The sequence below is a fragment of the Hemiscyllium ocellatum genome, chromosome 37 (assembly GCF_020745735.1).
Source record: "Hemiscyllium ocellatum isolate sHemOce1 chromosome 37, sHemOce1.pat.X.cur, whole genome shotgun sequence".
Lineage (NCBI taxonomy): Eukaryota > Metazoa > Chordata > Chondrichthyes > Orectolobiformes > Hemiscylliidae > Hemiscyllium > Hemiscyllium ocellatum.
In genome coordinates, this window is record NC_083437.1 from 31,828,244 (window position 1) to 31,841,226 (window position 12,983).

The following is a 12,983-nucleotide window of genomic DNA, read 5'->3' on the forward strand; positions in this document are numbered from 1 at the left end:
TCACTGCATCAGTTTATTTAAACTGGACCATAATGCTTTACAACATCACTGTAAAAGACCTCTATTTTCTGCTCAGTGATCATGTTGGCATACACTTATGAGACAATCTTTCCTTTGAGCTTAACCATGATCACCCTTTCAGATTGGCCAGTCACCTCAAACTTCTCTTTTCTCATATTTACTAGAATTCTGATTCCATTCCCACATTTCTCATCTTCCAAGAACTAAATCACTTAATTCCTTTTCAGCTATCCAGGGTCTAACTAACTGACTTCTGCAATTCCTCAGAGTCAAAAATAGTATCTATCTATTACCTGAATGCAGATATAAAGACTTCCCTTCTGGTATGAAGCAATTCTATTCAACATTCTTAATCTCAGGAGGTTAGCTCTCTCATTAAATATAACAGAGCTTGGAATTTCATCTCTCATGACTCTAAGACAGAAGAGCAGAATGAGGCCATTTGGCCCATAAAGTTTGTTCTGCCATTTCAATGATCTGATAACCCTCAACTCCACTTTCCTTATTTATCTCCATAACCCTAGATTCTCTTAATGAAATAAAATCTGCTAAATTATGAATTTAGGTCAACTTGGTCATAATTTGTTGGTTACTCTGTAGATCAAGGATTTTTGTTTGGTCACTATTTACAAAAAAAGTCAATTGCATGGATTTTCCAACTATGACTTTACAAGATTAACTGAGCTATTGTCTTACTAAATTGTTTTAAATTATGGTCTATGCCACCATTCCCAGATCTCATGCTCATTTGAAGCAATTCCATTTGCACACTAAATCAGCTGAAACTGATGTGACAATTGTGGAGTTGTATTCAGGACTGCTGGTGTGCCTGCACTACTTTGAAGCGCAAATGAGTTCGACTATTGAGAGAGTCACTGGTCTCTCCTACCACAGATCTTCTTTGACAGACTTGGCAAGGAGATCCAAGATACTTATCCTTTCAAACATTTCCAAGCACACAAATTTCCAACTAAATCAATTATTTGTCCACTTCAGTTAAAAGTATGCTGCAAACATTAGCTTTCATTTTATGTGGGAAAACAGGATTAAGCTATTTGAATGTAAAGCCAGATTTGTAGATTAGTCTCGCCAAAATCAAACTGACATTTCACAAACTACGCACCATACTCATCCTATGTGCATGAGATAAGGTTCAGTTAGTCATGCGGATTCAATTATACTAATGTTGTTTTTGATCTTAACCATTTTGCTGTGTCCAACAAATAAAATCTTATTCTGAGCAAAAAAGGTGAAATTGATATTTACCATTGGGGTGAGAAGAAATCCATATCAGAATGACAATCTGATTTTTCTTTGGATAAAAACAAATTAACAATTTACATGTTGATAACTTGACAGTCTACATATTGAGTTAGCAGCAAAAACTGTTCTGGATCAGTTGGAAAACTCATTTATGATGTATGAATTCCCAAAGGAAACAGGTTTGCAAACTGCTGCTCTATAATTATATTCAAAGTCATTACCCAAAATTCAAAAGATAAAAGTTAAGCGTGTCAAACAACTATTTTTTATTCATTCATGGGACGTGGGTGTCACTGGCTGGGCCAGCATTCATTTTCCTACCCCAATTACCCAGAGGACAGTTAGGAGTCATTGTCGTGGGTCTGCAGTCATATCTCGCCCAGACCAGGTAAGGATGGCAGTTTTCTTCCCTAAAAGGGCATTATTGAACTAGATTTTTTTTTCCCCGACAATCAACAATGGATTCATGATCATCATTAGGCTCTCAATTCCAGATTTTCATTCAATTCAAATTCCACTATCTGCCATGATGGAATTCAAACTTGGGTCCCCAGAACATTACCTCGGTCTTTAGATAAACAATTAAGTGATAATACCACCTTCCCTTGTATCTACATTCTCAAGATATTTGACTGAAGAAGAACACACACAAAATAGAGCACTACACTAGAGAATAATAATAATCCCACAAGAATTAAAGGTGAAATTGATATTTACCATTGTTGTGAAAAGAAATCCATATCAGACTGACTCAATGAGATGGAAAGAAAAAAAAATCATAGAAGTTGGTTATGTTTTAAAGATTCCAGGCAATGGTACCCAATCTCATCTGATGCACAGCACAAAGTGCCAGTGCTTTTAAAAAGGATTTATAAAACATTGGATGAGTTATCATGAATGGCTGAGCCATTTCCCACCTCCTTGAGAACCAGAATCACAACATTGTAACTAGCTGCCACTGCTTGCTTTTAGTGCTATTCAGTTGTTTAAAATATGCCTTCAAGATTTTAACATAAAACATGGTATGTAAATTCATGATTTTCAAGCAATGAGATGACCCTAGAATAACAAGATTGAAAGCAACAATAGAAAGTAGCTTTAGTTTCTGTACTCAGCAAAATCGCACAGATTATAATACAGCAAATACTCAATGCAATCACAAAGCTTATTTTGGTGCAAGTAGTGAGAATCAGAATTAAATATGTAGATTAGCTCCAGATTGACTGGAGAAAAGTCTCATTTCTCTGCAACTCGGTGCAACTCTGGATTCAGGTCACATGTATTTTATCACACTTCCAAAATTCCAATTATATAGCCTTTGGTCCTCTTTTTACCATGTCATTTCTGCAGCAACTGATGTACTCAACTATGCTGGCAGTTTGTTGATGATTGAGGGGGTGATACTGACCATATTGAATTTATCCTATTTATTTGGGCAGAACGTATCTGGGTAATTTTTCACATTTGTCTCATGGATGCCTGTAAATGTACATAAACAGGTTGGCTACTAGTTAGTACTGGAGCACAAGTCTTCAGCACGATTGCTGGTATGTTGCCAGGGCCCACAATCTTTGCAGCATTTTGTGTCTTCGGCAGTTTTTGATTACATGGAGAAAATCTAATTGGCTGAATGTTGGCCGCTACAATGTTGGAGACCTCATATGCAAATTATTGTAATAAAAATATTTTTCAAGTTTGAAGTCACAAACCAAAACTTATTAAGTGTGCTCAGTTGTGATGGAATTGACAAAAAAAAACTCAAATGCACCCAAGGTTTAGCATGCCATCTAAATTCTAGTTCCTGACGAAGGGCTTTAACCAGAAATGTCGATTTTCCTGCTCCTCAGATGCTGCCTGGCTGCCGTGTTTTTCCAGCACCACTAATTGCCAACATCTCAAGTACTCACTTTCACCGATCTAATTCTAGTTGCCATTTTTGTTTTACAATATTACATCCTACTACCAACATTGTAGCAAATTACTCAGAAAAGACTGAACTCTCAGAACCAATGTGGAGGTTGTGACATTAAAAGTTCAAATTAAGCAGACAGAAGCCATTACCTAAATTAGTGAATGAGATTTCCTGCCAAAACAAAACCCATAGCTACAGGAATTGGAGGACTGGGATATTCTTCTTTTGTCAGATTGATTTTACGATGAACACCAAAGTAACTATATTTAGTTGATACCTTACATTATCCTTCAGTGTGAATAATGTCAGAGTGCCCACACCAAAACAGAATTCAAAATAATCAATCTACACTTAACAAGTCTAATAATGTTCTGCCTAAAATTCTTATTCAACAGTGCACTTGAGGCAGTATCCTATTCACTACAGTCAAAGCTGAATTCTTACTGTGTTAATAACCCAAAAATTAACTGGAAACAACTAAGCGAACGTGAGGACTGCATATGCTGGAGATTAGAGTCGAAAGTGTAGTGCTGGAAAAGCACAGCAGGTCAGGCAGCATCCGAGGAGCAGGAGCGTCGACGTTTCGGGCAAAAGCCCTTCCTGATGAAACGTTCCTGCCCGAACAACGACTCTCCTGCTCCTTGGATGCTGCCTGACCTGTCGTGTTTTTCAAGCACTGCACTCTCGACAGGAAACATACACTGCTAGTGTTAAAATATTTAAACAACTGCAAATCTCTGTAACTGCTTGCAAGTGTCAAAAAAGTTTCAAAGCAGCATAATCGCACAGATAAATTGTTTTCCCTGAAGAAATCTTTTAATAAAATTTCTGTGAAATGCAAAATGGATTTCCTAAGCGAGCACAGCGCTAGGTAAATATTTTGGAAAGCTATCGAGTGTCAATTTATTTTAACTCACCCATTGTAGTGAGCTTTCACTTTGATCGAGTCACCTGTTCCACGCTCCATGTTGTCATCCATTCTCGTCGGCATGACACAACCGAAACTCCACCAAGCGAGCGGATTCAAAGTAAATCAGGAAAGAAATCAGCGCAAACTTTCGGACAAGAAAAAGCGCAGTTAATAAAAGCGTCTCGCTCCTTCTCTCGTACAAATTCCACCTTCTCTCTCCTTTTAGGAAAGCTTCCACCTCAGCAGATCTTTTCAAAAAAATGACAAAATCAAGTCGAATTGAATCGTAGGCGCCACTCGGGAGAGATGAAATTTCGATGAAATTCTTTATTATTGTGCTATGACAAAATGTCAACGTTTTCTTTTAATTCCGCGGCACCCCTCGTAAAACTTGTTGCCACCAATATCCCGCAGCTGTGGTAAAACTCCCGAAGGCTAAATGGCGGTTGCAGGTTAACCGACAATTTTCACCCCGCCCCCACAATACACTCCGTGTCAACAACCAATCGCACACAAACAGCGGTTACCTGTACCACCCTCCTGCCACAGCCAATCCCACGGGACAAACCGGCGAAAGGAATCCCACCTTGGCCAATCAGGAACAACGCGAGCGTTGACCAATGGAATGAAGGATGGTGTTCCTTTTTTTTCAAAGCCCTGCAGCCAATCGGATCTTAGTTTCCACCCTCCCCAAATCACCTGGAACCAATGGGAGGCGGGAAGCCACCTGGCAGTGACACCGAAGAAGGGAAAGAAGCAAGAACAGAAATGGCTGGAAACGTTCAGATGGTCTGTGAAGAGAAACAAAGTCAACGTTTCGAGTCCGGTGACCCAGAAAGAAAGCTTCGCATTAAAATCGCCCAAAGCAGGATCTTTCGCGATATCACCCGAAAGAGTTAGGAGAACTGGTTCAAGTTCCACCTGCTCCAGAGGCGTGTAAATCACATCCCTGATTGGAATTCTTTCCCCCAACTGACATCGAAAACAGAGTCCAAAAAAACCGCAGGTGTTTTCTAAAAAGCTAGTCCAAGAAAACCACTGAAGTCATTATACCTTCCCAGAAGTATATCTTTCAGAAATGTGTCCTTTCATTGACCTTTAACACATCGCTTTTGGGACCCCCCGACCCTCTTGATTTTTTCACTCATTGGACATAGGTCTCACTGGCTGGGCCACCATCCATTGCCCATTCCTAGTTGCCCTTGAGAAAATGATGGTGAGCTGTCTTTTTGAACCGCTGCGTTCTGTGTGCTGTAGGTTGACCCACAATACCATTAAGGTGGAATTCCAGGACTTTGACCCAGTGACAATGAAGGAATGGTAATATGGTATTTGCAGCCCTTCCAGATGAAAGTGGTTGTAGTTTTGGAATGTGCTGTCTAATGATCTTTGGTGAATTTCTGAAGTACATCTTGTAGATAGCATACTCTGTTGCTGCTGAGGGTCGGTGGTGAAGGCTTGTTGATATGGTGCCAGTCAAACGGGTTGATTTGTCCAGGATGGTGTCAAGATGCTTGAGTGTTGATGGAGCTGCACCCATTCAGGTAAGTGGGTAGTATTGCATCACAACAGGTCAGGCAGCATCCCAAGAGCAGAAAACGTCGATTACCTATTGTACTCTATGCTACTTTCTCCCCACCCCACTTCTCATTTATCTCTCCACTCTGCAGGCACCCTGCCTCGCTTCCTGATGAAGGGCTTTTGCCCAAAACGTTGATTTTCCTGCTCCTCAAATGCTGCCTGATGTGCTGTGCTTTTCCAGCACCACTCTAACCTAGACTCTGGTTTCCAGCATCTGCACTCCTTGTTTTTATCACACTCCTGACTTGTGCCTTGTAGATGATGGGTAGGCTTTGGGGAGTCAGGAGGTGTGTTACTCACTGGTGTGTCCATAGCCTCTGACCTGTTCGGGTAGACACTGAGATTCTGTGGCAAATTCAGTTGAGTTTCTTAATATTGGTAATTCCAAAGATGTTGGTGGTGGAGATTCAATACCATTGAATGTCAAGGGACAGTGGTTAGATTGTCTCTTATTGGAGCTGGTCATTTCCTGGCATTTGTGTGGTGCAAATGATACTTGCCACTTGTCAGCCCAAGCCTGGATATTGTCCAGATCTTGTTGCATTTGAACATGGACCTCCTCAGTATCTGAGGAGATGCAAATGGTGCTGAACATTGTACAATCCGCAGCAAACATCCCTACTACTAACTTTATGATGGAGCGCAGATCAATGATGAAACATCAGAAGTTGGGAGAGCTTAGGACATTACCCTGAGGAATTCCTGCAGAGATGTCCTGGAACTGAGATGACTGACTTTTGACAACCACAACCATTTTCCTATGTGCCAGGTATGACTCCAACTAGAAGAGAGTTTTCCACCGGATTCCCACTGATTCCAACTTTGCTAGGACTCTGACGCTGCACTCAGTAGAATGCAGCCTTGATGTCAAAGGCTGCCACTCTTACCTCATCTCTGGACTTCATCTCTTTGTCCATGTTTGAACCAAGGTTGCCATGAGGTCAGGAGGTGAGTAGCCTTGCCAGAACCCAAACTGGGCATCACTGAGCAAGTGATAACACTTTCCATCACTTTACTAATGATTGAGAGTAAACGGGGGGGGGGGGGGCAGTAATTTGTCTGGATTGGATTTGTCCTGCTTTTTATGTACAGGTCATACCTGGGCAATTTTCCACATTGTGGTGTTATAAATGTACTGGAAGATCTTGGCAAGGGAGTGAAAGTTCTTTAATACAACTTTTCAGTACTATTGCTGGAATGGTGTCAGATGCCATAGCCTTTGCAGTATCCAGTGCCTTCAACCCTTCCTTAATATCATGTGAAGGGCATCAAATTGGCTGAAGACTGGCATCTATAATGCTCAGGACAACAGGAGGAGGCCAAGTTGAATAATTCACGGCATTTCTTGCTGAAGATTGCTTTGAATGCTTAAGCCTTATCTTTTGCACTGATGTGTTGGGCTCTTCCTTCATTGAAGGTGGGATATTTGTGGAGTCCCCCTCTCCAGTGCATTTTCCAGCACTTTAAAATCAATGAAGTGTAATCAAATGTTGTGATGAAAATAAGGAAATTCTGCAGTCAATTTGTATGCTCCAAGGTCACTCAAATAGTGCCATGATAAATATAATGTAACCTGCTCATCACAGTATCAGTTGAGGGCAAATTATTCAGATTTACTTGAAATATTACTCTGGAATTTTTAGCATCCATCCAAGAGGACAAATTATGATTTCAATAAAGGCTATATCTCTGACAGTGCAGTACTGCCACTGGAATACCTTAAGTAGTTAGCACTGCTGCCTCACAGCATCAGGGAGCCGGATTTGATTGCAACCTTGGGTAACTGTGTATGGAGTTTGCACATTCTCCCCATGCTCCAGTTTCCTCTCACAGTCCAAGGATGTGCAGGTTAAATGGACTGGCCATGCTAAATTGCCCTGTAATGTCCAGGAATGTGTAGGTGGGCCATGGTAAATGCTGGGTTATGGGGATAGCATACGGATTTGGGTTTGGATTGGATGCTCTTCGGAGGGTCAGTGCAGACTCAGTGGGCTGAACACACTGTATCTGCACTGTGGGGATTTCATGATTCTAGATTTTACGCTCAAATCTCTGCAGTGGGAATTAAACACACAATTTACTGATCAATAGGCAAGAGTGCTGTCAATGAGTCATGGTTCAATTAACAGATGCATATTTCTGATAACCTCAGCAAGGATTTATGTGTGGTGCAAATCTCAATCATCTGTAGCCAATCACATATCATTTTAAGTTCTAACAAGGGTGTCAAAAATTTTAATAAGTTGCAAACTACACTCAGTTGCAGGATGGCATTATGCCCACTTGCATAGCTACTTCATTATACTTTTATGTAACCTAATGGATTGAGATGTTTATTGTCTCCAAATGCTCCTTCAGGAAGTGTATTACTGCCCTTGTGTGTTATTAAGACACCAGGAAGAGTGTTGTGGGTGATTCTGTGTTTATATATGGTGTCAACTGGGAGGCTAGCCAGATCAGCATTGCAGCAGTCAGATTTAGAGATAACAGGAGCAGGGATGGGGAGTTCAACAACAGATAAGCTGAGACACAAATGGTGTCTAGCATCTGGAAATGGAACTTGGCACTCTTGGTGATTGAGTGAATCTGAGGTCAGAAGCACACGCTGGGTCAAATATAACTCCATAAGTTCCATATGGTTTAGTACTACCTCAGATAGCTGCCAGAAAGAGAAATAAAGACTTAGTAATGGCTCAAAGTTTGGGAGAAGATTTGTAGCTCGGGTGCTCGTTGTTGTGGTTCTGTTCGCCGAGCTGGGAGTTTTTGTTGCAAACGTTTCGTCCCCTTTCTAGGTGACATCCTCAGTGCTTGGGAGCCTCCTTTGAAGCGCTTCTGTCATGTTTCCTTCAGCGTTTATAGTGGCTTGTCTCTGCCGCTTCCGGTTGTCAGTTGCTGTCCGCTGCAGTGGCCGATATATTGAGTCCAGGTCGATGTGTTTGTTGATAGAATCAGTGGATGAGTGAAACACATCGCCCTGGACTCAATATATCGGCCACTGCAGCGGACAGCAACTGACAACCGGAAGCGGCAGAGACAAGCCACTATAAACGCCGAAAGAAACATGACAGAAGCGCTTCACAGGAGGCTCCCAAGCACTGAGGATGTCACCTAGAAAGGGGACGAAACGTTTGCAACAAAAACTCCCAGCTCGGCGAACAGAACCACAACAACTTAGTAATGGTTTTTGAGAAGAGGACTAAAGACAATTGAGTTTGCCAAATTTTAGCTGAAGGAAATTTTTGCTTGCAATGGATGAAAAACAAATTGGATATTCAGAGACAGTGGAAGCCTCAAGAAAGGTAATATTAAGATGGATCTTTCACATATGAGTGGAACCTGCCATTGTGTTTTCAGATGATTGTCAAAGGATAGTAATACATAAGTAGGAGGATTGCAATGATAGATCCTTGAGTAAAAAATGAGGTCTGCAGATGCTGGAGATCACAGCTGCAAATGTGTTGCTGGTCAAAGCACAGCAGGCCAGGCAGCATCTCAGGAATAGAGAATTCGACGTTTCGAGCATAAGCCCTTCATCAGGAATAAGAGAGAGAGAGCCAAGCCGGCTGAGATAAAAGGTAGGGAGGAGGGACTAGGGGGAGGGGCGATGGAGGTGGGATAGGTGGAAGGAGGTCAAGGTGAGGGTGATAGGCCGGAGTGGGGTGGGGGCGGAGAGGTCAGGAAGAGGATTGCAGGTTAGGAGGGCGGTGCTGAGTTGAGGGAACCGACTGAGACAAGGTGGGGGGAGGGGAAATGAGGAAACTGGAGAAATCTGAATTCATAGTCCGTGTGGGATCAGTCGGTTCCTTAGGCAGGTGCTGAGGAAGGAGATGTGGCTGTGGTAACGGGTCTGTTTGAAAACGTGGCTGAAGAGCTTCTGTGCAGAGGAGATGACCTGGGGGGTGCAGTGAGAGAGGGACTCACTGAAATCCTTGTAGAGGGAGGAAGAGAGCTTCTTCAAGGAAGGCATCCTTGTAAGAGGATTCGCAGTAGGTTAAAATCTTCGAGTAAAAAATGAGGTCTGCAGATGCTGGAGATCACAGCTGCAAATGTGTTGCTGGTCAAAGCACAGCAGGCCAGGCAGCATCTCAGGAATAGAGAATTCGATGTTTCGAGCATAAGCCCTTCATCAGGAATAAGAGAGAGAGAGCCAAGCCGGCTGAGATAAAAGGTAGGGAGGAGGGACTAGGGGGAGGGGCGATGGAGGTGGGATAGGTGGAAGGAGGTCAAGGTGAGGGTGATAGGCCGGAGTGGGGTGGGGGCGGAGAGGTCAGGAAGAGGATTGCAGGTTAGGAGGGCGGTGCTGAGTTGAGGGAACCGACTGAGACAAGGTGGGGGGAGGGGAAATGAGGAAACTGGAGAAATCTGAATTCATAGTCCGTGTGGGATCAGTCGGTTCCTTAGGCAGGTGCTGAGGAAGGAGATGTGGCTGTGGTAACGGGTCTGTTTGAAAACGTGGCTGAAGAGCTTCTGTGCAGAGGAGATGACCTGGGGGGTGCAGTGAGAGAGGGACTCACTGAAATCCTTGTAGAGGGAGGAAGAGAGCTTCTTCAAGGAAGGCATCCTTGTAAGAGGATTCGCAGTAGGTTAAAATCTTCGAGTAAAAAATGAGGTCTGCAGATGCTGGAGATCACAGCTGCAAATGTGTTGCTGGTCAAAGCACAGCAGGCCAGGCAGCATCTCAGGAATAGAGAATTCGACGTTTCGAGCATAAGCCCTTCATCAGGAATAAGAGAGAGAGAGCCAAGCCGGCTGAGATAAAAGGTAGGGAGGAGGGACTAGGGGGAGGGGCGATGGAGGTGGGATAGGTGGAAGGAGGTCAAGGTGAGGGTGATAGGCCGGAGTGGGGTGGGGGCGGAGAGGTCAGGAAGAGGATTGCAGGTTAGGAGGGCGGTGCTGAGTTGAGGGAACCGACTGAGACAAGGTGGGGGGAGGGGAAATGAGGAAACTGGAGAAATCTGAATTCATAGTCCGTGTGGGAGTGCTGAGTTGAGGGAACCGACTGAGACAAGGGCTGAGTTGAGGGAACCGACTGAGACAAGGTGGGGGGAGGGGAAATGAGGAAACTGGAGAAATCTGAATTCATAGTCCGTGTGGGAGTGCTGACTATGAATTCAGATTTCTCCAGTTTCCTCATTTCCCCTCCCCCCACCTTGTCTCAGTCGGTTCCCTCAACTCAGCACCGCCCTCCTAACCTGCAATCCTCTTCCTGACCTCTCCGCCCCCACCCCACTCCGGCCTATCACCCTCACCTTGACCTCCTTCCACCTATCCCACCTCCATCGCCCCTCCCCCTAGTCCCTCCTCCCTACCTTTTATCTCAGCCGGCTTGGCTCTCTCTCTCTTATTCCTGATGAAGGGCTTATGCTCGAAACGTCGAATTCTCTATTCCTGAGATGCTGCCTGGCCTGCTGTGCTTTGACCAGCAACACATTTGCAGCTGTGATCTCCAGCATCTGCAGACCTCATTTTTTACTCGAAGATTTTAACCTACTGCGAATCCTCTTACAAGGATGCCTTCCTTGAAGAAGCTCTCTTCCTCCCTCTACAAGGATTTCAGTGAGTCCCTCTCTCACTGCACCCCCCAGGTCATCTCCTCTGCACAGAAGCTCTTCAGCCACGTTTTCAAACAGACCCGTTACCACAGCCACATCTCCTTCCTCAGCACCTGCCTAAGGAACCGACTGATCCCACACGGACTATGAATTCAGATTTCTCCAGTTTCCTCATTTCCCCTCCCCCCACCTTGTCTCAGTCGGTTCCCTCAACTCAGCACCGCCCTCCTAACCTGCAATCCTCTTCCTGACCTCTCCGCCCCCACCCCACTCCGGCCTATCACCCTCACCTTGACCTCCTTCCACCTATCCCACCTCCATCGCCCCTCCCCCTAGTCCCTCCTCCCTACCTTTTATCTCAGCCGGCTTGGCTCTCTCTCTCTTATTCCTGATGAAGGGCTTATGCTCGAAACGTCGAATTCTCTATTCCTGAGATGCTGCCTGGCCTGCTGTGCTTTGACCAGCAACACATTTGCAGCAATGATAGATCCTTGAGCAACTCTCTCTCGGCAATCACTTGTATAGAGTTTGATTGTCTTCCATAACAGCATCTATTTGTGGGTCTTCAGATGGCTGAAGAGGCCAATCCGGGATCCACAGATTCTAATGCAGTGTGGACATTGGTGGTGGTAATGGTGGTTGAAGATGGGGGTTGGTGGGCCTTCCTGATATTATGATTATCCATGTACAAGAGTCACTTCTGTTCAGCGGCACAATGGAGATGGATTTCGTGGCATAGAGTCCCAGGCGGATGATGTTTCTCCAGTAATTCTGGTTTGTAGCCATATCCTCTCAGTTGTTGATGTTGATATGGAATTTCTTGAGGTTGGTCTGGATGTTATCTTTGAAGTGTTTCTTTTGGCCACCAGGGGGCATGCTGACTTTCCTTTAGCTGGGAATATATGATCTGTTTTGGGAGGCATGAGATGGGTATTTTGATGACATGGCTACTCTATTGCAGTTGCTGTAAACCTATGATGTTGGCCTCCTCCACAATGCTGATGTTAATGCACTTGTCTTCCCAGGTGATCCACTGGATTTTTCGTAGGAATATTTAGTGGTGTTATTTCAGTCTCTAAGATGCCTACTGTAGGTAGTCCACATTCTACCTCCATATAACAGTATGGGAAGGACAACCGCTTTGCAGACTTGAAGTTTAGTCTGGACCTAAAGATCCTGGTCTTCAAACACCCTTCTTCTGAGTCAACCATAGGTTCCACTGACACAGTTCGGATGGTGTTTTGCTGCATTGATGTTGGCTTTTACGGTGGCAGGTGGGGAGGGGAGGCTGCCACGGTATAAGAAATGATCCACATTTTCAAGGGTTGGTTGTTGACCTTTATTGTTGGAGAAGTGAAGGAACTGTTAGGTGGTGGTTGTTGGAGTACTGGAGTCTTTTTTATGATAAGGGTAAGTCAAAGAATTTTATATGCCTTGGCCAAATGATCCAAGATGCACTGCAGGTATTCCACAGAGTGTGTTATGATGACGTTATCATCAGCAGATTGAAATTCCAAGATGGTGGTGCTGCAAACCTTGCCTTGGCTTTGAACCTATTAAAGTTGAACAGCCCGCCATTGATACTGAATTCCCTTGGGCAGGTTTGGCCAGTGAGATGGAGGATGGCGGCAATTAAGTTGAAATGATGATGCAGCCCTGTTTGAACCCCGTTTCCATGTTGAAAGGCTCAGACTCCAATCTACTGTAGCTAAGCACTGTCACAGACATGTCATCATGCAGCAGC

At 44.0% G+C, this 12,983-nt stretch overlaps 1 protein-coding gene across 1 annotated transcript in view; it reads right to left on the reverse strand.

The window, feature by feature from the left end:
* The window catches only part of prkcz (protein kinase C, zeta), a 410,310-nt gene extending 405,759 nt beyond the window's left edge, over positions 1-4,551 (reverse strand). Inside the window, exon 1 of the mRNA XM_060852456.1 lies at positions 4,114-4,551. Coding sequence (XP_060708439.1) covers positions 4,114-4,187 — 74 coding nt within the window. The 5' untranslated portion in view covers positions 4,188-4,551. The remainder of the gene's footprint in view (positions 1-4,113) is intronic.
* Positions 4,552-12,983: the final 8,432 nt, after the last annotated feature.